This window comes from Sebastes umbrosus, chromosome 1 (genome assembly GCF_015220745.1).
Source record: "Sebastes umbrosus isolate fSebUmb1 chromosome 1, fSebUmb1.pri, whole genome shotgun sequence".
NCBI classification, from domain to species: domain Eukaryota; kingdom Metazoa; phylum Chordata; class Actinopteri; order Perciformes; family Sebastidae; genus Sebastes; species Sebastes umbrosus.
The window spans coordinates 9,033,877-9,061,603 of NC_051269.1; the positions used below are offsets into that span (position 1 = coordinate 9,033,877).

The 27,727-nt window shown below is 40.5% G+C and overlaps 3 protein-coding genes across 6 annotated transcripts; 1 reads left to right on the forward strand and 2 right to left on the reverse strand.

The window, feature by feature from the left end:
* Positions 1–1,079, forward strand: c1h1orf74 (chromosome 1 C1orf74 homolog). The gene has a single exon (XM_037787445.1). The coding sequence runs from the start codon at positions 244–246 to the stop codon at positions 1,033–1,035; it is 792 nt and encodes a 263-aa protein (XP_037643373.1). The 5' UTR covers positions 1–243; the 3' UTR covers positions 1,036–1,079.
* A 1,391-nt stretch (positions 1,080–2,470) lies between these two features.
* Positions 2,471–14,602, reverse strand: LOC119498459 (NAD-dependent protein lipoamidase sirtuin-4, mitochondrial-like). Of its 2 annotated transcripts, XM_037787426.1 has the most exons (18): positions 14,461–14,602; positions 13,931–14,094; positions 12,911–13,010; positions 12,635–12,811; positions 12,340–12,502; positions 12,161–12,225; positions 10,842–10,999; positions 10,520–10,706; positions 10,287–10,435; positions 10,107–10,197; positions 9,075–9,122; positions 8,798–8,977; positions 8,444–8,591; positions 8,060–8,142; positions 7,770–7,954; positions 4,380–4,861; positions 3,139–3,433; positions 2,471–3,034 (listed from the first exon to the last, which is right to left on the reverse strand). In XM_037787426.1, the coding sequence occupies exons 1-18, from the start codon at positions 14,513–14,515 to the stop codon at positions 2,882–2,884; spliced, it is 2,883 nt and encodes a 960-aa protein (XP_037643354.1). In that variant the 5' UTR covers positions 14,516–14,602; the 3' UTR covers positions 2,471–2,881. The 2 variants fall into 2 exon arrangements, with proteins under 2 accessions (XP_037643354.1, XP_037643362.1); XM_037787434.1 differs by lacking the exons at positions 7,770–7,954; positions 8,060–8,142; positions 8,444–8,591; ... (10 more) ...; positions 13,931–14,094; positions 14,461–14,602 and adding an exon at positions 5,003–5,163.
* Positions 14,257–27,578, reverse strand: sfi1 (SFI1 centrin binding protein). Of its 3 annotated transcripts, XM_037787407.1 has the most exons (32): positions 27,371–27,576; positions 26,955–27,278; positions 26,369–26,440; positions 25,966–26,076; positions 25,126–25,220; positions 24,915–25,032; positions 24,717–24,819; positions 24,462–24,618; positions 24,176–24,337; positions 23,754–23,824; positions 23,576–23,668; positions 23,397–23,494; positions 23,186–23,252; positions 22,901–23,031; positions 22,708–22,789; positions 22,455–22,633; positions 22,286–22,361; positions 21,100–21,195; positions 20,945–21,021; positions 20,730–20,832; positions 20,542–20,638; positions 19,276–19,436; positions 19,113–19,187; positions 18,562–18,636; positions 18,283–18,459; positions 18,009–18,202; positions 17,856–17,927; positions 17,493–17,727; positions 17,327–17,399; positions 17,059–17,182; positions 16,875–16,974; positions 14,257–15,263 (listed from the first exon to the last, which is right to left on the reverse strand). In XM_037787407.1, exons 2-32 carry the CDS (start codon positions 27,107–27,109, stop codon positions 15,090–15,092), a joined length of 3,603 nt encoding a protein of 1,200 aa, XP_037643335.1. In that variant the 5' UTR covers positions 27,110–27,278; positions 27,371–27,576; the 3' UTR covers positions 14,257–15,089. The 3 variants fall into 3 exon arrangements, with proteins under 3 accessions (XP_037643335.1, XP_037643325.1, XP_037643344.1); XM_037787397.1 differs by having other exon boundaries at positions 26,955–27,576; XM_037787416.1 differs by having other exon boundaries at positions 15,151–15,286; positions 26,955–27,578.
* Between the last annotated feature and the right edge of the window lie 149 nt (positions 27,579–27,727).

Here is a 27,727-nt window from a genome sequence, read left to right on the forward strand (position 1 = left end):
GTGTCTTGGAACAACAAAGAAGAAACAAGGGACATGAATAAATGACTTTTGTATGACTAGTTTTACTTTGAAAACAAAACATCTTGTATATCCCAAATCAGCTTCACTTTTCTGTAGAATATTTTTTATCATGTCATTGTAGGTGGCCTGAAGTGAAATAATTTAATCAATGTCTCATATCCCATAGATTTTGAAATAGCTTTAATTTAATTTTTAAACTTGAATGGTGTGATTTCTGCAGCTATGTCCACTCAGGAGCTCTTTGTTGCTGCAGCTCGTAAATGTCTGGCTGCTGGTAGAAAATCTCTTTCCGTCCCTCAGAGTCTGGATCTGGCCGCTCAGGTCTCGGCTGTTGATTTGGGATTGAAACCGGCTTTATTGTACGATAGCAACGGCGCCGGTGCAGATCAGGTGCAGCAGTATTTGAGCTCTTTGCAGTCTTCCCAGCTTGTGTCTAAATCACTTCTCACACTGGATTTAAATGGAAACACTCTCATTGTTAATCCACTCACAGTCAGATCAGATGTAGAGCAGCTGTGTCACGATAACAACGTGGCTGTTATCGACGTCTGCCACTCGCTGGAGAAGCCCACCATCGCTGACCCGCTCAGAGCAGAGCTGAAGAGCACGACACGCGATTTACTGCTTGTCCTGAGAGGGTTTGAACAACTGAAGGAGGCGGAGAAACCTCATTATGTTGGAGAGAAGTCAGAGGAGTGGAACTTGTGCACAGTGTTTGGTCTTTTATTGGGTTTCCCCGTCACTTACTGGTTCGATCAGACCAAGAGCTTTGAAAACTGTCTGTCTATGACTCCCCTGACGGTGACTACAGCTTCAGCAACATGGCAGGCAGACTCCGCCGCTCACAGATGTTGTCTGTACTCCTTCAGCGTCCCGGCTGCTCTGCTTACGGCGGTGCAGTCCAACCTGGAAAACTGGAGGGTTCGTTTACAAGATAGATTTCAACAGCAAAATGTCCTAAAGGATCTTACAGTTTGTCAAACTACAGTCACTCTGCCCTCAGTCTGTTTGTGATGCTGGTGTATGTTTGTCTTTAAAATAAACTAACTGTTAAAGAACATGTGGGTTTTACTTTATCACTCCATTAAACTGACAAAACAGCTGTTTATTTCTTAACCTGCAGTGGTATTCAGACCTGGGTTAACCAGGGAATGAACACACACAACCTACATTTCATTTTAAGGCTGCAACTGATGATTATTTGCATTGTTGATTAATCTGTCGATTATTTTCTCGATTATTCAATTAATTGTTTGGTTTATAAAATGTCGATCAGTGTTTCCCAAAGCCCAAGATGACGTCCACAAATGTCTTGTTTTGTCCACAAAACAAAGATATTTAGTTTACTGTCATAGGAGTAAAGAAACCAAAAAATATTCACATTTAAGAAGCTGGAATCAGAGAATTTAAAATTACTCAAACCGATTAATCGATTATCAAAATAGTTGGCTATTAATTTAATCGATTAATCTTTGCAGTTCTATTTCATTTAATGTATGAAGTGCTATAATGCTTTATTCAAAATAAGTAGAACAGATAATAGCATGTTTTTGTCATGACATTACAAATATAAACATTTGCATCGGTTTCAGGTAAAACATGATCCACTGCATGACAGGATGCTGAAAAAACAGTTTGTAATTTCAAGCCTTTTATTATTGCATTGTTTAATAAATTGAGAAACGGTCCATTCTATTGACTGGTAGCATTTAAAATGTAAACCTCATCAATGGGAGCACCATTATATAAAACATGACTAAATCATTCCAGGATAACACAAATCACACCTTTTAAAACCAGTTGATCGCAGTACATTTTGTTTTATCTCTTGACTTAGTCTTCGGATCATTGTCAGATTATCTCTCTATCATGTCTTACCTACAATAGGATTTTTTACGTTTGTTCAATTACAGCTTTCAATACTCTTGTAGCTCATTTAATTTAAATAAAAGCAACATTAGTACACAGCAGTAAAACAGAGCTGGGGAGACAAACCATGTGGCTCTCTCCTCCTGTTGTCATTTCACAGCCTCCAGCCTTCAACTCTGGGCCTTTCGTCAGTCAACCACACATGCTGTATGATCTACTGCACATATTCTATGATGCCAAACCCCACAGCAGCGAGGTTAAATACAGTACAGCGGTTTCCGTTTCTCCTGGCAGAGTAGACGTGTCGCCGTTTGTTGAACCAAGATATTGATCAGCTGACATTAGGGCTGACCCAAATACATCTAAGCTTTGACCATTGCCATGGCAATCAACCTCTAAATCGGTACTTGAATGCTTTGTTGTTGTTTTTGTATGTAATACAATACAAATATGTACAAATTAGCCCATGAAATAAGGAATAATCCCACAACATTATTCATTATTCATATTTAACATGAATTATTATAAGTTATTCTCAGACGGATATCGTTGTTTGTTGTGTGGGTGCGTGTGTGTGTGTGTGTGTACAGTAGTGCGGCAGCAGCACTGAAACGGGAGATGGAGACAGACGGACAGAAGAACATGTCAGCCTGCTGCGCTGTACTGCGAAGCTTCGAAGCCCAAAAACTGGTATTCGGGACAGCCCTACCTGACATCAATCTATAGTGTGCAGAGAACTTTAATTTCCAAGACTTTTTTTCACTTAATAAAGTGAAATAAGGTGAAATAACATATGAGCAGATCTGTCCATTTTTGCCCTATTTTGATAATAGCAGTGATTTATCCAGACAGAGGAGTGTAGATGCTCCTTTTTCACAAAAAAGTGCCAAACAGTCGAGACGGTCGTCCTGAAGTTGTTGTTTACCTGTTTAAGTCCGAGGTAGTTTTGACCAGCTTAATGTAGAATATCCAAACTGCATGTCCCTGACAGTCAGAGAGGTTGAATGACGGGCAGCACTTCAGCACAACGGCCTCTCACTTTCAGCTGAGCCAGGTGGTCGGCCCTCGTGGGTCCGATGTTCAGGATGGCAACCGACATTTTCCGATCACCCGCTGCCAGTAAAAACCTGTACGCTGAATATACCTTGTGAATAACAGAGAGAGAGACACGATTAAATACAAATGTCCAGAATAATTGTGTTGAAAACTATTTTGACCAAAGTGCTTCGTTCATTTTTAAAAACCTACCTGTAACGATGACCCCACGACTAGCATCGCATCCGACTCCCGCAGTCTGTCGTGCACAAACTCAACCATCGCTTTGTTCACTGTGTCTCCAAAAAACGTGACCTCAGGCTTCAGTATCCCTCCACAGTCCTCACAGGAGGGAACTCTGAAGTGGAGGACCTGCTCGTCCTCTATGAAGACATCACCGTCTGGAGCCACCTCGCTCGCCTTCGCTCCCCAGTCTGGGTTGAGTGCTACAAATCGCTTCTGGAGCTCCTCCCTCGCTGAGATGGCACCACAGCCGAGACACATCACCCTGAGGACACATACATTAACGTTTCCTCTTTAATTTACAATCAATTCATTTACATCTTAGTTGATAGACATGTGGACGGTGACTTTAAGGATCACTTTACCCAAATGACAAAACATAGATTATCCTCTCTTACCCCTCAGATGTGATGATAGATCGTTTTATTTGCCCAGGTTTAGAGATATCTGTCTATGATTCAATGAAGGTGAATGGGATTTCATTTGTGATGTTCACAGCATTTAAAGGGACTGTTTGTTACTTTTTAAGCGTATAAATCTACCGGGTCGGTGTCCCATGCGCGCTCGCATGTGGCTACGCTGTTCAGACTCAGACTCCAACACAGTGGATGTTTGTACAGAAATAACTGCTGCAGCTCCAGACCAACAGAGGTTTCCCGTGTCTTGTGAAGTGACGGGGCTCCGCAGCGAGGAACGTTATCGTCTCCGACCGGGTGCCGGTGTCTCCCTGCGGGCACAGTCAGAGACGATAACGTTTCTCTTCCTGCTTCAGACCCGTAGCCTGAAGCAGGAAAAGCCAACACTAGGATCAGCAGTGATTCATGGAGAGACCTTCGTCTGGTCTTCTAACATTACTGCCAAGCAGCTGAAATATAGAGTGATATTGTGGTTTTAGCTGACGTGTGTCGCCTCACTGTTTGGAGCGATGCTGGTTCATGTCTATGTAGAGCGAGCACAACGCTGACTTTCGTTGACTTAATGGCCACAGGTGTCGCTGTTAACAAGCAATTCTGAAAGTTACAAATAGTCCCTTTAAAGTTGGTGACATTTGCAGTGTCAGTTCAAACTGCAGGTGTGGTAGGGCTGTTTGTGATGCACAGTGCGGTTACTTACCATAATTCTTGTCACATAAACTTACAGGATGAATAAAATCAATGTCTATTAGAACTATTAGAGCAGGTTCAGGGTGAATGTGTCAGGTGTTTTCTCACCTGTGGGTGCAGCCGTGGAGCTCTGTCAGTCTCTTGTGTCCTGCCTTTGAATGAAGAGCGTCCACATTCTGTGTGACCAGCCAGTGCAGCTTTCCTCTGTCCTCCCACCGCTGCAGGGCCTGGTGGGCTCCGTTGGGCTGATGGGAGGAGAACTGAGGCCAGCCGGCAAAGTTCCTGGCCCAGTAGCGCTGCCGGGACTTGGCACTGCGGAGGAACTCTGCATGCTGCATGGGTCTCCTGTCGGTGCGAGCATACAGCCCGACCCCCTCAGAGCGGTAGTCCGGGATGCCGGACTCAGTGGAGAGTCCTGCTCCGCTGATCACAAACAGGCGCCTGGCTCGGGACACGAAGTCCTGCAGCAGCTCCAGGGAGAGGACATCAGTGGTGCTGCAGGGGGGGACGAAGCTCACCATGCCCGCAGGGACTGAGGACCTCCTCACTGGGGCTGAGGGCAGGCTGAGGATCCTCCGAGGTAGTCTCATCTACAGGGAGCAAGATAGAGTTGCAACAGTCACTGGGCTGCTTTCCTGCAGTTACTAAGCTGGCTAACAGCTGGATGACGTTATAAAGTCAAACAGTAGCTATCTAGCTGTGTTCACTAAGGTCTGTTATAGACACTGTACCTTGTCTGTGAGGTGCTGTGGTGCCTACAGGTCAACGGTAGTGTAACAACCAGAGGAGACAGCAGCTGCAGTGTTGGTTGAGTAACATGACAAACAGCTGATATAAGATAGGAACCTTTGTTACACTGACGGAAACAGGAAGTACAAGGTTTGATGTGACACCAAACACGGTCGCGCTGTAATTCTGTTTGATACAGTTATTATAACAATTTACTTTCATATATATATATATATATATATATATACATATATATATGTATATGTATATATATATTGTGCCATAAAAAATAATAGATCAGTAAACGAATATAAATGTTGAAATATAAAGACAAATAATAAAATAATTAAATGCATTTTCATTTATTTTCACATTTATTTGTTCATTTATGCCTGTATATATTTATTCATGTATTTTTAAAAATATATATATTTTTTTGTTTTGCTTATAAATTACGGTATTTTTTATAAAAAAAGGATTGTATTTTTATTTTAAAAAAGGAATTAGCATATATATATAAATATATATATATATATATATATATATATATATAATTTAAATTTTTTTTACTTTTTTTTCCAAGATCAAGATGTATGTTATACATACATCGTACACTATATGACAATGTATGTATAACAATCTTGATCTTGAAAAAAAACAGTAAAAAGTTTTTGCATATATGTATATATACATACAGATATATAAATTACTTTGTATATGTACCCCTGGTATGAGCAGCTTTTGCGTTTACATACTGTTAATGTACTCGTTTTCTTTACTCGTTTTTTTTAAAAGATTGCCATAATGTTCAGTTTTACTTGCCAAAATTCACTTTTTTCCCCTGAAGAAATTAACAAATTTCTTTTATCATCACTGTATTTCTATTTATTTATTTTTACTTTGCAGCCATATAAAATCCATTTTATTTTGATGACAAATTGTAGCCCAAATTAATCAATATCTTCTATTTATAAAAGTTATTACCTAAACAGTGAACACAGACACAGGTAATATAGAAAAAGATGAATGAATACCGTTGCACCGACTTAACTGCATTACATACATTGTGTTACATAATTTATACAAAACAAAGTACAATGCAGTAGTTCTAGCTGTATTCAGCTGTAGTAAGTTTTTTTTCCTGTGAAGAGATTGGATATGTTTTGTCACAGCCCAGCTCTAGAACTGTGACAAAGACGGGAGAGACACGGGTAAACTTAACAAATAAAGTTATTTATTAACCAAAAAGTATTTAAAATAAGTCAAAAGAATGTATGGGAGGAATCTGAAGAGTCAGTGGTGTAGGGAGTGGATGTGTGAAAATGTGCTGCATGGGTATCGTGCTGTAAAAACAAAGAAAAGCAACCAAAAGCCAAGACACAGCAGTATGGTGTGAGAGGAGATCTGCCAACGTAGACTGCTGCATGCTCAGGCTTTAAGCATAAAGCACACCGGGCCCAGGTGTGTCCTATGCCACAGATTACACTCCAAGGTCTGCAAACCTGGACAGAGAAAGCACAGAAACAGCAGAGGATCCAAACACAGAGGGGACGTCACAGTTTATTCAAACCAAAGCTTCAATCTCTGTAAACAAGTGTGGAGGTCCTTAATAAAATATGTGTAAAAATGTATACCCTCAAGGGTTGAGGCCATTTATTTCAGAGCTGCTATATTTCATATGGTTCCCAGTCTCACACTCATTTTGATATGTATTAACAAATACAGTGATATAATTGGTGCATATAAAAATGTAACACATGGTTACATGTTCATGTTCAACACACATTGATTTTACACCCGTATATTTATAAGTATAGTTATGTCATCTCAACTATGTGTGAGGCTTTATGTTTGCACTTTATAGTGGCAGGAATTTGTTTTCAGGCCTAAAAATACAAAGCAAATGTGTTTTGTATTTTTGAAAGACATTCATTAAAAGTAATGACTGAGGAAGTTATAGTTGTTGAAAGGTTCATCACTTCAGTCAGGCAGCAGAGTTGTGACTTTAATCTGTAAACAGGATGATACCAGTGATGGTTTGCGGTCATCCGATATGGATGAAACAAGTTTGTGGATGAAGGGTCCATCAGAATATGCTGCACACGTCCTGATTACAAAACTCCAAGATATCTGTTGTAAGGAAAATACATGTAAACATTAGCATTGTCAACACGTGTGAGGGGATAGTTTGATTATATGTTTGACAATCAAGCCGGTGTATTTGATTACCGTCGTACCAGAGTGTGTGCAGTTGAAGGCAGCTTCTGCGTGACTGTAAAACTCCTCTCCGAGGATGGAGCGGTAGTCCAGGTGGCTCGTGTGGACCAAACACTGAGTTGCATCTTTGAACAGAAGATCACTTTCTCCGTATGGCTGAGACTCAAAGAGCTTGAACTCTGCATTTGGGTTGGCGGCCAAAGTTTCCTGCAAGATTAAAAAATGAGAAAATTTGCACCTAAACTCTCCACTTTTCCTTTCTGCAATACCAAAGATCATAATTGTTCTAATTTCCTTCAGTACAAACAAAAGCTGGAATCAAATGTCTGAACAGATTTGCACTTGTGTACTTCGTCTCTGATCAGATAGTTTCTGACTCTCAGGAGGAAAATAAATTGTAAGGCTGTTACAGAGTGAGAGAACTTGAAACATACGCTACTCTTGACGACTTGAAGAGGCAGCAGTATCTATATAGTCTACATAGGGTGTAGGAGGAAAACCTGATTTAAAACACTCCCATTTAATAAAAACAATCTGTTCACATAATCTGACCTGTGACTTCATGAGGAAGTCGTACACTCGCGCCGTGAGCACCGGCCGCGTCATGATGGTGTTCGGTGGGATGACTCCGAGGTTACAGCTCTCCCACTCTGACAACGGCGCCCGACTACCATCACCACACAGCAGCTCATAGTCTGATGACGTCCACCCATCGGCCCAACCGGTGGAACTCAAACCTACAACAGGTACGACAAGACAAAGGCATAATGTAACATAATACACAGTACATGTTAGCGTCAGTGTGTTTGTGTGTGTCAAAACTTCATCTTGGAATATCTCACTGAGGATGTTGGCCAGAAGGTTGTGTTGCTCGAGGAAGGCCACCTCTCCGTAGCTTTTCCCACTGGGATCTCCAACCAGACACCTGTGAACGATGTGTAAAGGATTAAAGGGTCAGCTCAGCCAAGTTACATAAAGGTATTTTCTCAGTGAAGATTTTATTTGCTCATGGTTTCAGATATTGGTCTGTAAACAAATCAATTTTATTGGGTTGGTGGCAAAACTGAAAGATAAAAACCAGGAGAATTAAAAAACCAAAACTATCTTCATGGCTGGATACCACAAGAGATAAGCATGTTTCATAAAAACTCTTTAAATGCTCCACACCAGCAATCACAGATGAACAGAAAGCTCTGGTTCAGGTTCAGGTAAGCCACGGCGCATACCTTAATGCCCCCATGTTGCCATAGTAACGCTCATTGTGGTTGTCAGCGCAGCGTTTGGTGGCGGCCTCCCCTGTGCCTCCGAGACACACTTTACACAGATTCCCCTGAGAGCCAGGAAGACAGCCTTTCCAAAACACGTCGTTGTACACTGAGGAAACACAAAGTGGCAAAAAGCAGCGTCACTGTGGTGAGGATAATACGTTTGAAATACCAACAGCAGAAAGTGTAAAGGTCAAGAGGTCACAGCACACAGATTAGAGATATAACATGAAGAGGACTGCCAGTGTAACTATAAAGTTCTGGTTCAGTAAAGCCTTTTATGCAGAACTCCGCCTGAATGATTGGAAACGGTACCTTGGTTTGGATCACAGGAGCTGCTGTTGTGCTCCAGGCTCAACGTGTGCCTGTGTGGCAGCAGCCAGCCCGCCGGGCTGTACATGTGGCCGTGACAGGAGCGCCGACCTCCCAGGTTCCCGATGAATACGTTTTTACTGGAGCGCTTTGCCACCGCCACGCCAACCACTGAGGGCAACACTGAGGAGAGAGACGGTGGCGGTTTGTTAATGTAAAGACAACAATCACATCGGCTACTGAGATTATTGCCAGTTGTTTGTTTGCTGTGCCGTCATACCGTCTGCCTCTAAGTGGGTTGATCCCTCAGCAGGCACACATTTTCCTCCTGAGAGTCAGAGAACACAGTGAGAACAGATCAATGGTTTTAATCAACGTCTGCAGCTAATGTAATGATAATTCATTATTTAGTTTACAGAATGTCAAAAAATCATGAAAAACGTTGGTTAGAATATTGCAGAAATTTAAATGAGGTATTTTAATTTTATTTTTTCATATTATTATTATTATTATTATTATTATTATTATTATTATTATATTTTTGTTATTATTTTATTGTTCCTTTTATTTTAATTCCTATGCATTTGTATTATCATTTACAATAGTACTACTACTACTACTATTAATAATAATAATAATAATAACAATAATAATATCCAAATGAAAGTGAATAAAAAAAGAAAGAAAATAGTAGGAACAATTGAAATAAATTAAATCACATTTTCCCAGAGCCTATGATAAGGTCTTTAAATTTCATGTTTTGTCCAACCAACAGTCCAAAACTCAAAGATATTCAATTCACACTGACATTAAAACAGAAAAAGCTAATCTTTTTGAATTTTTGCCTCATAAATTAAGCAAACATGTTGGCAAAAAAAAAAAACTTCTGTCAATCTCATATTAGACGAAGCTACTAGGACTATTAAAGGTACAGTAGGGTAGGTGGTGCTGTTCAAATACATTTTTTGTATTATATTTGTTGAAATTCTCATTACATCCCGTCAGCAATCAATAAATCAATAAATAAAAAGTGACTTTGGAGGGAGGCCTGAAGCGACGGACTGTCAGTGTTGCCGACTTGGCGACTTTCTCTCTAGAATTAGGGACTTCTTTAGAGCTAGTGCTGCTACTTTCATTGAAAAAGAGTTGGCAACACTGGGCTGGGTTTTTCAGTTGGATCATTTTTAAAATCTAGTGTACTCTTGATAGTTTCTCAACATTACCGACCCTTCCTTTAATGAAGACCATTAGTCAATTATATACAGTAGAAAACGTTGTGAGTAAATGTATTTTAGAATGTAAACAGTCTTACCATAATATTCTGTAACTACGGGGACAAGACCACATTTTCCTGCAATGAAAGAGTGAGTTGCATCCAGCGAGACGGCGTCCACCTCGTCCCTCTGTAGGGAGAGGACACAGGTTGTGGGACAAGTGTGATAAAACTTTGATATCCCAAGATCCTGTGATTCATCCTACATGAATGACTTACCTTAATTTTCTCGATACAGTTGCGCATTGAGACCGCTCTGACACACACCAGCGGGTCTGACTTTATGCTGAGAGCCCACTGCTCACATTTCGTCTGCTCTGCGTGGCTGATGCAGCACCATCGCACCACACTGTCCTCCAGTGAACTTCCTGCACACATACAAGTTCAACGAGGTCATAAAATCTCAACACAGTCTGTTTTGAATATAAAAAATGAACAGTGTGGATAAGCACCTTCATGTCCAAGACCTTTGAGGAGTGCCACATAGTCCAGCCCCAGCACCTGACTGACATCCATGTCATCTGGCAGAACAGCAAGTTTATCTGTCACATCTTTGAAGAGAAGGTCGTTTTCTCCAAAAGAAGATGAGTTGAAGAGTTGGAAGCGCTGCCTCTCTCTTCCTCGTTGGCCAAACAGCATCTAAACAACAATAAATAATAATAATCCTTTAAGAATCTTCTATTCGGGTATACAGACATGTCACCTTGAAACAAAGTGTGTGATATTTGTGGGTAAAAGTAGGAAAAGAAAACAATTGAATAAGAAAAAAAGTACCTGCACTGTCACTAGAAATTTGCGAGCAATCTTGCGAAAGTTAATTCTGGTGACCATGCCGCCTCCTGGACCACGTCCCAGATTACAGGTTCTGTAGTGGCTGAGAGGAGCTTGTGAGCCGTCTGTGCACAGCAGCCTGAACTCATCTCCATCACTGTCTGAGAGAACAGACAGAATATGAAAAGAAAGCAGATGTTAATCCTTAAAAGAGGAAGTGTGATCCTGTAAATCAGCAGGATGTTGTGTAGCTAGTTAAAGGGGGCGGCCTCTAGTGGTGTGGTTGCAGATTGCAACCAACTGAAGCTTCTCCCGTGTGCCAAGTGTGTAGCAGAACTAATGCAAAAGGCTCTCTCAAGAGTCAGTGTTTGGTTTGTCTGTTCTGTTCCTTTAATAACACCTGTTATGTTCTAAATGTGTTCCACTGAACTGATTTTAAACTGGATGTTATTTTATATTATTCATTCTATAAAAGCAAATATTTTTCTAATATTTGTTGTCATACAAGACATAGTGATCCTGGAATTTTAGATATTTAGGTCAACATTTGTACTTGTACTGTACTACTATCACTTAGAATGGCAGATGCTGGACATTTAATCATTTATCCATTACTTTCAGCTTTTCAACTTCTCTGTGTACCAGAAAATACAATCCTTACTGTATAATCGGTAGAAATTCACTGTTTAGAAGCACCACTGTCTGATATTAACTGCTTATTATAATGCCTGTATTCATTAAATGTGTGACTGAGTTCTTATCTAGAGATGCACTACTGACCTCGCTGCCTCAGTATAACTATGACAATGTAATTGCTAAGTGTGAAGAAACTGTCTTGTGTATAATCAGCAAGGACACTCTGTGTACCGAGCATATCAGAATATGTACCAAAATGTATTAAGCCACATTATTATGTATTGTCTGATAACAATGCTGAGATCAAGTCACACACATCAAGTATTAGAATGGTTTTATTATTATTTACTTATTTATTCTATTAATGTGAATTTTTATTCGCCTGATCCCCGGGTGAGTCAATATGTACGGGGCCACCCGAGGCGCCAGTGTGCATCTCAGCCCGAGTTATTTATGTATTTATTTATCTATTGTCTCTGATATACTGCTGATTTGTGTGTTTATTTTCCTCCTAAACACAAATGTGTGGATGTACAACATACCTGGTGGCCGAAGGGTTTAAGATATGTCATTTCAACGTCCCCAGTTTGAGTCCAGACAGGGATTTCTCTCTCCTTATATTTCCTAATACCGTCTGTCTATTTAATAAAGGAAATACTATAGATGTCTATTAGAAGACAGCTTACCTTCAATACTCTCAAGAGCTAAATGGTCCACAAATGCAACATCTCCTGCTCCACTCCTGAGACATCTGTGACAGAGCCAAATAGGCAATATAGGAAATCCATTTCTATGCTGTTTTGACAGTCTACATGTACATGTTTGAAATATGTGCATAGTTTATTGATTCTTTGTTGAATCTGACCTGAGGGCTCCATGACTGTTGTAGAAGGGCTCACTGTGGGACGTTTCGCAGTGGTAATTCTTCTGGCGAATGTAAGACTTCTGGCCTTGGCACAGAGAGCACAGAGGTGGCGCCATGGCAGCAGCTCCAGGAACACAGCTGGCACTAAAAAAGGCACTGACGTCTGCTCCAGAGGAGAAAAACAAGTCGGGGGAACCATAAAACCAGAGGAGCAGAAATGCCTAAATAGAAAACAGAAAGAAGAAAACCTCCACATTGTACTGTTTTCACTGGCTGCAGAGTGTAATCTCATCACCCTGACTGAGTGGCCGCTCCTTCGACCAGCTCAGGTAGTTACGGGACAGCAGGAAGCCAAGTGGGAGACTCCATCCAGCCGTCCATCGAACCCCACTGTGACAGCTCCTGAGGCCCTGCAGGGACCGAATGTCCAAACTGTGGTTTCTCACCACAGCTACAGACAGTATACAGCCTCCTGCAGGACTCAAACAGATACACAGACAGGCTTACTGACTCACATACTTACAGCTACAGAGACATGCTGGAGTGTCTCAGAAATCTGAAGGAAACCTACCGTCACTGTATATCTCCTTTGCTATGACAACGAGGCCAAACTGCTTCACAGCAGAATAGATTTCTCCTGCATCTAACGTCACTATATCAGCACGATTCGCCTGAAACAAAGAATTAACACAGTGAGTGTTAATAGTACAAGTGCTAGCTCAAAGATACTATAGTTGATCACGGATGGGTTTTCAGCTCTCTGACACATCACTAAAGAAAATATAGTTATTAATATTATATTCCATTTCTGCCCATAGATCCCCCTAATTGTTACACACTGTTCCTTCAAGAAAACATTAACCGTCAATGGCTTCTTCCTGCTTTTGATATTTTCTCCCAACCCACATACCAACCTCTGTCAACAGGTTATCATCAAGAATAGAGCCAAACCAATAAATATGCTGGGTATCGGTGTTTATGGTGGCTGATAAGAAACAAGAAATTGCAGTGAAAACATGCCAAAGCTGTGTTTGAGGTAATTTAGAAGCAGCTCATCTCCACTCCCATCACATTGTCTGTCCATCAGGGAGCACTGACAAGTTTCAACTTTAAAATGGCCTGTTCAGTAGCCTACATACCGCCGTCACAATGCTTTAATACCAAATATAAGGGACCCTGAGCAGAAAGTTTATGTTAAAAACATTAATATTAGCCGATTTATCATTATCTGATTTTTTGAAAACTCTCGTACCGATATCGGCCTCAAAAAAGCAGTATCAGTCCAGAACTGTTTGACCCTATTCATTGTTGCAGAGAGCTTTATAACCCCTGACCTGATCTGCCCATCTCAAAAACACTGAGAGAGTATTTGATTAAAAGCATTTCAACATCAATCTGTTTTCTATACGTCTATTCTCTTTTCCAACTCAGGTTTTCATTTTCAATTAATTAATCAAGGGCAGTTTTCTTTGAGTAAAAATGATTTAATGATAATTGCTACAGTGACTTATTTGTCCATTGCACACCTTTTTGCCTGATTGCAACCAGAGCTAAAGTTATGACATTACATTAAAAGTGGAGGATGGCTCACCCTGATCCTCTCGATGCAGTCAGTCGTGCTGGACGCTCGTATGCATGAGAGTCTGGCGAAAGCTGCCACAGCAGCTGGCGGCAGCACCGCCACCAGAGCTTTAGCGAGGTCTGCACACTTCCTCTGTTCAGGATCCGACACTGTGCACCACCGCATCTTCTTAGCTGACATGTCAGGATCAGATCAACGAAAAGTTAATCAGAAGATGAACATACATTTTGTACAGAATGTTATTTGTCAACTTAATGCATATTTCAGTAAGGTGCAGAAAATTAAAAAAAACTTTGCATTTTGTTAAACTGTGTAATGATTGTGCAAAATGTATAATGTTTAAATTAGTTTTTAATAATGTCCACAAAAAGCTCCAAAAAGAGGGCAACCTTGACCGCAACAACCAAAACTCAACATCTACAAAAGAACAAAAAGACTTTGAACATTCAACAACACAATGAGACTGAATATGAACATAAACATAACATAAAATAACTTAACAATGACGGTAAATAAACTAGTTCAGTAACATCACTCACCGCTGGTGCAGCAGACAAAGATGAAAAGGAGCAAAATGGCATATAGTCCTCTCATTCTGCCTGTTGTAGATCAAAGACTCAGTCAAATGTGTTCTATGTAGTCTGCAGAGCTCAGCAGACAGATGTCCTTTCTGTTAGTCTGAAAGCCCTGAACGCATTAGAGGCACTGGTACTAACGGATAAATAGAAAGCCTATTGTGCAAGGGGCAGCTCCTCTGAAAACAGTAAAGTGACTTTCTGCACACATATGGAAAATATTTAGCACCATCTGTCACAAGGACGACCCCTATCCAACGTTTTCACAGATTGTAGGTGTAGATGTAGCAGTGAACGCTGCTGGAAGGAACTTGGCTTCAACACTTTTGGATTTGCTCCATTTTAAGACAGTTTACATGATATTCAACAGGAATAAAAAAAGGAATATGTGGATATCAATATATCAGTTTTTTCCTCACCAGCTGAGTAGAAGTATAAATGTCCAATCTTAAATCTTTATCAGCTGGTGAACAATTTTCTCTTTCGATTTCTCGCATCAGTCTTCGTGTTACTTTAAGAAATGTGATCCAAGCAACAACAGTCCAAACCATCAGCAGGTGTGATCACTTCAGTGTGTGAGGCACTATTTCCTGTCATGTTGTAAACACAGAGCGATCCGTTTCCATCTCTTCTGTTCTCCGATGGAGAAAAGAAACTCCTGAAGCCTGGAGGGACATCTGTAAACGCTGGATCCTCTCCGCATGTAGCAGCATTGTTGGTTTCCGTTTTGCCAGTTCAGTGGACAGTCTGTCGATGCGCTCCTCCAACTGTCAACATCAAAAAACATCTACTGTGACACAAGTAAAGGTAGTGTCAGTGATTTCCTACCGCTTCCCCTCATGTGACCTCTGATTGCTGACTTTTTAACAGCCGATGAATTATTGTTGAAACAACACCTGTAAAGAATGCATGCAAAATTTAACCCATCAGTTTGAGTAATTTGGGTAGTCACCTTTAAGCAACTTTCCTCATGATCAGCACCTCACAAGCTCCGTCTCTTTCCGTAATAAAAGAAACTCGTACTAGTTAAATGTATTTCCTCTGCTCATACAGTAGAACTGCATTCATTCTGGCTCACTTCTTCTTTTCACTCTGGTCAAAGTGTCTGGATACAACTTTTATTTTTCTCTTAGTGGTTAAAGCGGTTAACACTTTGCATAAAGATGTTGAATCACCACTAGTATAGATGGTTTAGATAAGAATGCACTTAAAATATATATATTTGAAAAAAAACAAAGACACAATTGATTAAAGGGCGGATCCATTATTTTTGAGGTTTTTAAATCCTCTGTAGCTTCCCAGTGGTGTTCCTTATGTATTCAAAGCCAAACATTAAAATTTTGGGCAAATTTTGCATATTTTAGCGTCAAAATGCTATTTTCCCTTCAAGCCCTTCTAAAAACTTTTTCCTAAGTGAGCGGACGTAAGTTTCTGCATGATGACACTGCTACATGTACAGTATATACACAGCCTTATAGTCATGGTTTATTAACGTTACATACAGCAACTTAGATGGCGGTCGGCACGCTTCTAGTTTGGCGAAGCAGACAGGAGTACCGGCACGGAAGCTGAGCAATGTACTGCTGTGTGTTAGTTTAAATCCAAAAGTCACACAATAACACAAACTAACTAACCGATCCATGCAGCGGTAGACCAGCAACTCCTGTGTTCTGTGAGGTAAAATTGAATAGAGTGAAAGCGAGAGGTAAAGCGGTGAAAATATTCTAAATATAGCGTACACTTAAACTGATATTGATTTTTTTTAGGTGGCTAAAATACGTTTTTCTGCTGCTTCCACACACAGCCTCTTTACCTCGCCGTCAAACAGCCCTTTTCTTCAGCGACCTGAAGCCGTTATATTGCTCTCTTCAAAGCCACCAGACTACATTCACAAAACAAGTAATTTGACCTTGCAGAACGCGGGAGTATAAATACAACCCCACTTCACAAAATCCAAACTAACGCTTTCAGTTATTTCCAAACTTTGCACAGCTAACTTTGACTCAGCTAGTGCTAGAGTTCACAATATTCATAACCTTATTGATTATCTTACTTTGGTAACCTACGTCACTGCTTTTCGCTAAAGGCTGAGTGAGCGTTTCCATTTGAAAAGAGCGTAGATGGACCTGCCCTTTAATGTTCTCTAAACTCAACAGTGACATTTGGAGATTTGGGAGTGCAATAACTATATCAGAAGTGTATCTTTAACAAACAGTATATCAATCATCAATACAGTATCATCTCTAAAGTGTAAACTGCAAATTTAAGTACCATGCAAGTGCAGATAATTCTTCCCTTGTGCAGTTGCACTTTTTGCATTTATAAGAGTTGTTTCCGGTTTAATATAAAACAATGACAGAATGATCTCATCTTCTTACCTCCTTCAACTCTTCACAAACATCATTTTTTTCCATTTCTTCGTCCTTTCCACTGGTCTGCAGCCAGCTTTGTAACACCTCTTTTAGTTGTTGCCATGCCCTGAGTAGACAGACACACAATCAAACATTACTAGGAACTGATCTGTGAGAAGAATGGAAAAAACTGTTGTCACAGATTTCATACCGGAGCTGCTTCCTGTCCTGTTGATATGTCATCATGTCCACCTGAATGCTGAGCAGCTCTCTGGTCAGAGCTGAAGTTGGATCATCTTCTACAGTTTCTTCACTGGATGCTCTCTGACGTACATCTGGAAGAAGCACAATAAAAAAAAGGTTGATTAAATCTTAGCTTATTGTGATGTTCTGCATAATCCAAGCTAGACAATCATGATTTTTTAATAGTGAATTAAAATAATCACCCACACTGGGAAAGAAAAGTGCAGGTATCATACCTGAATGAGCCGAAGAGTGTTGTTTAAGAGGAGGGACAAACTGATGAGGAGGCACCAGACCTGAGCTGTTAGTCTGCAAAGCAAACGTTATAACCCAAGTCAAGTTACTTAATTTAGCTTTGAATGCATTTCTGATATCTGTCGAAGTCAAACAGGTGATTATTACCGTATCTTCGGTCGCAGTGGTCATGAAAGCAGAGGGGGGTAAAAGAACGTCTTGGTTTTGGGTTTCCCGAGATTCAGAGGGTGACACATTAGATATGATGATGCTCTGACGTGTGGAGGACGTGGCAGGATGGAGGCAGGACGACGCAAAACGATGGCCTTCCTGTGAAGGACGACTGAGCTGCGAGGGGTTTGGAGCTGCGTCAGCGCTGGTGACGGTAGTCTGCTTTTGGGTGCTAGGAAAAAAAGAGGAAAAGCTTTTATCAGTGCCTTCTGCTGAGTGAGAAACATGATGTTTCAATTTAAGCTAATTTCTAATTTGAAAAACATGTCTAGTATTAAAAAATGTAGAAAAAAACTTTACTTTATATTCAGTGGATACTCAAACAGTTCCTCGCAGCGTCGTGGCTGACGTCGAGGCGTATGACTGAGTGATCTGCAAAAAAATGAAAAACTCTATAAGACAGAGTCAAAGTGTTGAACACAGATTTGCAGCCTGTGAGGAGCTCAGACTCACAGCGTGTTAAACACTCCATCTTCAGCTTCCTGCTCCTCCTCTACACTCTTCAATCCAGGTGTAGTCAAACAGAAGGTCACGCTCTTTTTCGGCGGTTGCGCTTTGACCTCTTGCTCTCTTCGTGGTTTACACAGCGCCCGCTGCTTCCACCGCATCGCACAACGCTTCACCACTCTCTGGAGATGTCGTGACCTCTGCAGGTTACAGGCAGAGACTTGATGAAATGATGTTCAAATTTAATGTCTGAAGTGACACAAAGTCGACAAACACCCACCTGCTCTTGGCTGTGCTGTGTTAGGCTCGTCGTGAGATCGTTCATGTGAGCGGCGTAGGTCAGGATGCACGTCACGCCCTCCCTCAGCAGCTGGTCTCTGTAGACCTCAGCAGCTCTGGCTGCCTGCTCTTGTTGTCTGCGATGCTCTGTGACCCAAAGCCTCCATCCACACAACACCTGCAGCAGATTCACAAAACAACATCAGGACCACGTGAGCACCAGTTCTACAATTCAGTGCTCAGTTTTGCAGCGGGAGAAGGATGTGTAGGCGAGTGTTACCTTGGCCTGAAGAGAGAGGGACCAGTGCCAGAGCGCCCGCTCCGTCTGCTTAGCTTCTCTCCGTCTGTGCTGCAGCTGTTTGCAGGAAGGAAACCAAAGTCACGGCCAGTTGAACTAAATCAAACTACATATATCGGTCTGGCCGTCTGACCTTGTTCCATTTAGAGAGCTGGACAATCAGTACCACAACAAACAACATCATGCCAATAAAACACGGCCACTTCTCTCTCTTTTCCTCTCTACCTCTGGCTGAAATGATCCATTTTAAAGGGGTACAAGAGTGATTTTATGATTCCATAAAGTTAGAGGACATGTGACAGACCATTTTTTAAAAGACAGAGAGGTCGAGATATCCTGACTTTTTGTCTCTAGTATGGTTCAAGCTAAAAAAGCAAACACTTTACAAAGCTCCTCCAGAGCCAGAGAAGACATTATACAACTGTTTTTAGTGGCTGAGTTGTGCTCTTCATGGCAAGTACAGCGATCTTTATGTGTAAAATCAGTAGCGTTTAAGTGTCTAAAAGTGTTCAGCGTGTAAAAAATAAACAAACCTTCGTTTTCCACTGTTCGAAGTACGTTTGGTACATCTTTAACCTCAGCAAAAGCAGCCCCTGTCGTTTCATTACCTATGAAATAATCACATTTTTAGAAACTTGTGTTGAGAAGTAAACAGTGTGGCTTTATATAACAGTTAAGGGATAATGAAGTTACTACCTTATTTTTCTGATACTGGTAGTGATGCTTGTTCCAGGCTTTCAGTGCTGTAGAAAGGAGTTTGGAGTTGTGGTGCTGCCTGGCTTTTTCCATGCATATCCTCTCTCTCCGTGCCTCCCTGGTTTGCTTCCTCCACTCTCTAAAAGACCGCAGCAGCAGCACTAAACACAGAGAACATCAAGATATAAAGTGTAGAACAATTCAGGTACATGTGCCTAATCGTGACAGTATAATAATATGTGAGGTGGAACACTATGAAAGCAGTGATACAACAGTCAAAAGTAGAGGACGATGGCTCTCATTTATCTGGGACATTAAAAAAGATTGTAAAAAGAATTTATTTTTGAAAAGAAAATCAAGATTTGTTTGTAATGAATTTTTAAAAATCTTGAAGATGCAAACTTAATTTTGATAACAGTTTTCTTGGGTCTGTATCATTTGGGTTTCCTTGTGTGAGGGTCTTTCTTCATTACACCCTGTGTTGCATTGTGTATCCTCTTGGAAAGTTGGCCAATCAGTTGTCAGCAGTATGACTTCCACCTCTTCTTAACTGGACGTGATGCGAATGAGCGAACATCAGATTGTTTCAGTTTTTCCTAATGAAGATGTCCTAACCTGCTCCGTGCGTCAGCTAACAGGCAAAGCGACGTGTCACTTGTTTGAAAGACCACTTGCCCTGGCTCCATTTATGTGACATTTCATGCACCTCCAACCTATTTTCATTGGTCAAAATTGACGCTGAGAGTAACTGACAGTTAATCAATGTAACAGACTGACACATGCGCTGTACATGACTACCAAAATACTAGAGCTGCAAAGATTAATCGATTAATTGTCAACTATTAAATTAATTGACAACTAATTTGATAATCGATTAATCGGTTTGAGTCATTTTTTAAGAAGAAAAAAATTCTAAGTTCTCTGATATCAGCTTCTTAAATGTGAATATTTTCTGGTTTCTTTACTCCTCAATGACAGTAAACTGAATATCTTTGAGTTGTGGACAAAACAAGACACTTGAGGACGTCATCTTGGGCTTTGGGAAGCATTGATCGACATTTTTCACCAATTTCTAACATTTTATTGACCAAATAACTAATCTATTAATCAAGAAATAAATCAACAGATTAATCAACAATGAAAATAATCGTTAGTTGCAGCCCTACAAAATACTTTTACATAAAAAACTTGATCTGCTAACTGAAAAATAAATATTGAACTGGTCTTCATACTGCTTGTGGTCACTGTAGGGAGTTATGTTGTTACCTTGATTTATGGACATCTGAACCTTGTTGACTGCTTCCCTCTGCTGGCGGCGCTTTGACACTGCACGTGTTGTTGCTTCTCTCCAAGCAAGAAACACCTTGACAGATTTAGTGCAAAGACATCAATAAGGAAAAGCTCCCACAAAGGAATAACTATTATAGTTTTGCATATGAGGGCTGCTTTATAACCTTAAGCTGAAGGAAAAGCTGAAAGTGATCCTGCGCTCGTTGCTCTGTGAGCCTGACCTCCGTCATCTGCACCGCCTTCTCCCTCCAAACACACAGAACCGTCCTGGAGAGACATTATAGAGACAGAGGAGATAGAGCGGACATGAATCATTCAGAGGGAGAAAATGAGAGCAGACGTCAGATAGAGAATATACATATGAGTTTGTGTTCAATACCTGAGGAAGGTCTGTTTCTGTTGCCTGTAAAGTTCCTCTGCGTGACCGTAGATCTGACACATCTGTAGGTGGTGTTTCTGTGAATGAAGCAGCCAACAGTGTATCAGCTTTTACTCCAACCTTAAGAAATCATGCGACTACAAATGCTGATGTACCTTCCAGGCCACAAACGTGCGTTTGAGGAGTTTAACTTCATGGTAACGCTGCATCTGCTCCAGTCTGTTTTTCTTCACTCTTTGGCTCTGAACAAACTGAAGAAAAAAAAACACACCTGAAACTGATAACTGTACATCTGATTTGTGTTGCCATCTGCAGCACTGCTTCCTTGATTCTCTTGAATATATGAACATACAAATTGGATTACAAAACACACAGGAGCTGTGTTCCAATCATTAGTTTTAAATGAGACACATATGTAGGTGTTGGAATACTGGACAAACTAAAAAGAGGAGAACAGTTTCCAAGTTTCCTTCTACAAGTTTCCAGACCTAATCAGGCCGGTTTCTGTATTTCTTTCAACTTTGAGCCAAAAGAACAGATGCCTATCAGATATTATGTGAACAGATGTTGTGCAAATTGGACAGAACAAATAACTAGGGCTGGGCATTATGGCCAAAATCTTCTATCCCGATATTGGTAATTTGAAATCTAGATATTTATAATATATATCACAATATTGCATGTTTTCTGGCAATTCAATAAATAAATATTCTATATGAAATAACCAAATGCTTAAGCCTATTTTTGTATACTCCTGTGTGAATTAAATACTCAACAAATAAAGAGTTCTGAGTATTTTCTCAATTAACATGAGTTTCAGGGGAAATAAAAAAATATTTTTTATTTATTTTTTGTCCATTATGTGATTTAAATTACTTTTTTCTAGTTATTTACTTTTCTTATTTAGTTCAATTTATTGCTATTTTTTGTTTTATTTTATGTCAAGGGCAATGTGTTACATTCTACATTTGATAAGATGACTTTTGTCATGTCTACAAAGACCCAATAAAAATATTTGAAAGAGAAATTAAAAAAATATTTCAAGCCATACAGTGACTATGTTTACATGCATGCACACAAATACAGAGTAATACGATTAAGACAATATAAGTATAGTAAAATAATGTAAAGCATGATGTCAAAACAAAACCGCAATCGTCAAATGATTTTCCCTCAAAATATTTCATAGCAGATTTTCTGAGAAATTTGAGTTAGTATGTGCTTGTTATTAAGAATTTAGACCTATTTGTGTATCACGATATCTCAATATATGATTTCATCACAATACGATTCCATTGAAAGACGATAAATTATCCGGCCCTACAAATACTACAGACATACCTTTTTCCATTTTTCCACAGCCCATCTCGTGCACCGCAGGTCACCCTGATGACAAGCCTGCTGCTCTCGGTTTCTCCTGACATGCAAACAGATGTGTTCAAAAATATGTGTGAGCCAAAAGACGAGCAAGTCACACTCTGCTCTACTCAAACACTTCAGGTTGCTTCACCTGTCTCGTATTTCAGCGCTGTTGTCCTTCCACTGTGTAATCGTCTTGTGGAGAAGTCTGTGCTGGTACAGATGGTCTGAAGACATCTGTTTCTCCTCTTCATCGATCCGCTGCTCTGTGCGTTGTCTCCAGCGAGTCCAGGCTCTCTGCAAGTGGCAGCGCTCCTCCTGTAGGATTGCCTGATAACAGCGAGTTATCTGTCAGTAGCTGATACACACCTACACGCAGTAGTTTCCATTTACAGCCGACATACCATCCGCTCAGAAAGATCCTGCTCCTTGTGTTTCTCGGATTGTTCCCACCAGGTGTAAAACACCAACGTGTACTGACGCTGCCTGATAACACAGTGATCAAACAAATCATGCAGAGGCAACAGACAGGTCAGCTCTGCTTGGTTTGGAAATGAATCACAGCACAAATACAAATGGAGGGGGTAGAGAACTCACCGGTTATAGACGTCTGCCTTGTCTCTCCTCTGTTTATGAAGTCTTCTCTGCAGAGTAAACTCAACCCACGAGTCGAAACACCGAGGCAACGTGCGTTCAGCGAACCAAACGTCTGCACCATGCTCCAATTCCTGCAGAAAAACATGATGTTTTTGAGTTTGTAATTAAACTTTATGTAAGAGTTAGGGTCACACAGACATCACTCACATGTTCATCAACTGTTTGCCTACATTTTTAATTAACTTATAAACTTTTATTTTATGTGTCCTTATCTCTTAAAAATACCTGCATGCGTCTCTGCTCAGCAAGTTTCTCTCTCCAGTAGTGATAACAGCTGCTCAACAGGGATGTGCTGCAAAGAGAACAAATTTATATCTAAATCATGCAAACAGGAAACAACTTCATATGAAATATGCAACATGTTTGTAGCTTGGATGCTACAACATAAAGAAATTAACATATTTTTTTTCACTCAAACAAATGTAAATAAAAGCACCTGTGATTGGTCAGTGCCATTTCTGATAAGGGTTGAAAACTCCTGTCTTCAGCCTCCTCCAGACGGTCCTGCCACAGCCTCCAATACCTGCATGTCATCTAAGAAAAACACTAGTTAAAACTTTAGAAAACGTTACTTAACACATGTTATTGACATTGTAGTATTAGGATGTCAATTACAGTCTGATGATACTGTTGGACAGCCATGTTGTTGTCCAGTCGGTGTGTTTGGTTCCGGATGACGTTGAGAGAAAGTCCCTCCAGTCCAGCGCGCTGCAACAAGAACACACAGTGATCAACACATTGAATGATCGCACACTCTCAGGTTGCTGGTTGCTTACTCTACTCTTCATCTTACCAGTAGATGATGATGATGATGTTGACTTGCGATCCTGTTTCGTTCAGCCTCGTCTCTGCACAACGTCACATCTACTGACAAGCTGAGGAATCAAACTGTACTGACACTTATTACTATCCCTCAGTGGACTATGTTTAACTTTATTAGAATCATCACATACATACAGGTACACATATACTGTATATATATACTGTACTTAAGTGGATTGAGCGGGTCGTTCTTTAACCACAAGGTTGGCCGTAGGGGCTTGGCTTGGGAACCGGATGGTCATGGTTCAAATCCCCGTACGGACCAAATACAGACTCCTTTCATGTATGAATGTACCTGTTACTGTATGTGTATGATGATTCTAATAAAGTTTAAGTTTGATGCTGTAGTTGGTTGAAAATGAAAATGTTTATTTTATGTTTGAATCAGGATACAAGCTCTCCAGCGCTCCAGTGCTCTGCGCTGAGTGATCCGTATGGCCAAATGTCCTGCAGCTTGCAAAAGATTCTCCTCGCTCCATTTACAATGCAACGCACTGCTCCATTTACTCCAACACATCATCACCAGGCGGAGATCACAGGCACGCTGAGCCACAGCTAAAAAAAACAACAACAATCAGAAAGGGAATTATAAGAGAAACTTAAATAATCAGGCTTAAAAATTAAAACATGAGATGTATAGAATGAATGAGCTTGTGGCTTATATTTAATGAAGAATGACCTTGTGACTTTTTCTTGGTTTGGCGAGAAGACACATAACCTTTCCAACAATGTAACGTTTTTCTTTTCAGTCTGAGGACGAAGTGAAGTGCAGCTTTGGATTCTTTCTCTTTCTGGCAACAAGCAGCTGTGTACATTTCTTTCCACTGAAGCCAAGTCTTCAAAAAAACAACGCCACACAGAACACAAAGGACGGAGATCAGCATTCATCACACATAACGTTGACAACATATGATTCATTGGATTATGCCTTTACCCTGCTCTGTAAAGTCAGCGCCTTCTGTTTCAGGGCTTGATCCTCTAAAGTGTGAAGGTCTTTATGCTGCTGCAGCCGAGTTCGCCACAAACTCCACGCTGAACTGCACAGGTGAAAAAAAAAACACAACAGCGTTAAAACCAAGAATCCACTTAGCGTTATAAGTGTAGGTACAATTTGTAAATAAAATGATCTAACCGCAGGGCTGCGAGTCTGTTCTGCTCGAGGGCAGATTCACGCATTCTCTTCTTCATTCGCCTCATTTCTGTGAAAACTTCCCATCGTTCCCAAACCAGACGCATCCGTTGCCTGTCAGCTAGTTAAGGAAATAATAATGACAATGTGATATCTAACAAAACATAAGGCTTAATCGTTAAATATACTCTCACTGTATGTGCCAAAATCATACCAAATGATTGAGCATTTTGGACTTTGCTCTTTTTTTCCCTGTTCGATGACACAAATGTTCGCCAGCTATGGAATGCCAGATTATACAGATAATACCTGTAAAACACAAAATACATCATTAGCAGACACAACCACTATCTGTGACCAGCTCAGGGATTCTCAAAGTGGGATCCGTGGCTCTCTGCCACTGAAACGTTTTCAGATTCATTCATTTAAATGATCACAAAATATGTATTTTTTTTAACAAAAGGCTTCATAGTTAAATAGATATATTCATTTTTAAATCTAGTGTAATAGTTAATATATATTACATTATAATCTAACAAATCTATAACTCTTAGAATCTGTACATTTTTACATGTCTTTTTAATACATGTCTTTCTCTTGTATTGTTTTTCACATAACTATCAAATTATTCCAAGGGACATACATGAGGGGGTCCCCAGTATATTCTCTATTCTGTAAGGGGTTTTAGGCTGAAAATAGATTGAGAACCTCTTGACCAGCTAACTGAGGTACAGGACTGTATCATGTTGGAGCAGCTCTGGCTCAGGAGATCCACTAACTACATGTAACTGGAAGATCTGCGGTTCGATCCCCGGCTCCTCCAGTCCGCATGTTAAACTGTCTTTGGGCAAGATACTGAACCCCAAATTGCTCCCGAAGGCTGAGCCATCGGTGTCTGAATGAGCATTTAGATTAGATCCTGATGGGCAGGTTAACACCTTGCATGGCAGCCTCTGCCATCACTGTATGAATGTGTGAATGCTGACATGGTAGCGTAAAAGCGCTTTGAGTAGTTGGAAGACTAGATAAGACTACATAACGCAAGTTCACGTACCTGTAGTGACACTCTGCCCGCATTGTAAGACTCCACTCCCTCCTGGACGTCCACCACTCGTCTCTCCATCCTTCAAAGGCCCGTCTCAAAACCACGCTGTTATAGTGGGACCTGCAACATGTAATATATTCCCCCTTTCACAGCAGCCATTTGGACATGTCATTGTAGGGTAAACACAGGTGTAATTAATAATATTAATTATGACCTTGTTCCATTTAGGCGAACCAGGGTCTGGGACCATGACCAATTTGATCAGTTACACCTGTGTTTACAATGCTATGACATGTCAAAATAGCTGCTTTGAAAAGGGCCTATTCCCTTGGATTAGAGAACTCAGGGCAAACAGACTGTGACATTCTTATTTGAATTACTCCAGTTTGCAATAATGAGTGTAACATGTTACTTGGCTTTATGAGGAAGAACTCGGCCAAACGTGTTCTGCATCCATATCTTGAGGAACTTCCTGGCCAGGTGCCTGCAGTGGTTGAAACAGTTAGACTCAGTTATAAATAAGATCAGATAAGATAAGATGAACCTTTATTAATACCCGGAGGGAAATTCAGGTGTCAAAGCAGCAACATCAGCAAACATCAGCAAACAGAGTGAAACACAGGAGAGGTACAGGCATACAAAATTATAAAAACAATAATTAGAGATATAAAAGATACAGAGTGAATGGGTGAACATAGTGTGTGCAGTCCGTCAATAAATAAATGTAGTATGTACAATAAATAAATGTAATATGTACATATGTGCAGTCTATAAAGTGGTATATAGGATGCATAGTGTAAAGTAAGTGTAAAGTGCACCAGTGGTAAGAGTCCAAGATGGTTGCAGATAGTGCATGTTTAAAGTTCTTAAAGTCCTCATGGTTGTCATATGGGGGTCAGTCTTGGTTGTGGAGTCTGATGGCTACCAGCATGAAGGACTGACCCAGTTATAAATTATTAGATTAAAGTGGTAATACAGTGAGTTAAGTGTCTCAGCACCTTATTCTCAGCTCCTTGAGTCTTCCACCTCTGTTCCAGCTGTATCCAACTCTGTAAGGGATCTTTCTGAAGTGGACTTGTTTCCTATCACCAGCAGAACCGACCCTGCTGGGTCGAGGTCTAACTGGATCCAGCTTCCTGGTGTTCCTCTGCATGGTACTACTACTAGTGTCCAGAACGGTAGCACCATGACGTCACATGTTCCAGATGGTCGTCACGGCAACAGGTAACGTTCCACACCGCGCTGAGTTCAGCTTGTTGTGGTCGTTAAATGTGTCTCTCTGACGTTTTCAACACTGTTTAATAATATTTTTCTTTCTGAAACTGAGGCGATAATTATACAACTTTATTCTCTATACACTGGTTTTAGTTGTGATGTATATTTATTCTCGCTGTGTGAGGTGCACAGTACGAACCGTCAACAGTCAGGAGTACACCGAACACCACTCAAACCCGGGGTCCTTCCAGAGGAGTGGCTGCTCGTAATGTCAGGCCTGGACAGCCCGGGAGGGCGGGGTCTGACATGTTCACAAAGAAAACAGTGTCATCGCCATAGAAGCTGCAGGATATGTCAGTGCATGTCACAGCTTCAGAGACAACCACAACAACAACAACAACACATAATAGATGTAACTCACACTCTGCCTTTTATTTACTCCTCTACTACATGCTTTTTTTTCGTTTTGTTGTTGTTTTTTACATTTATCTTTTGATATTGCAATATATTGTTATTAATTGTTTTCTATTTGTTTGTTTGTTTTATTGACACAACA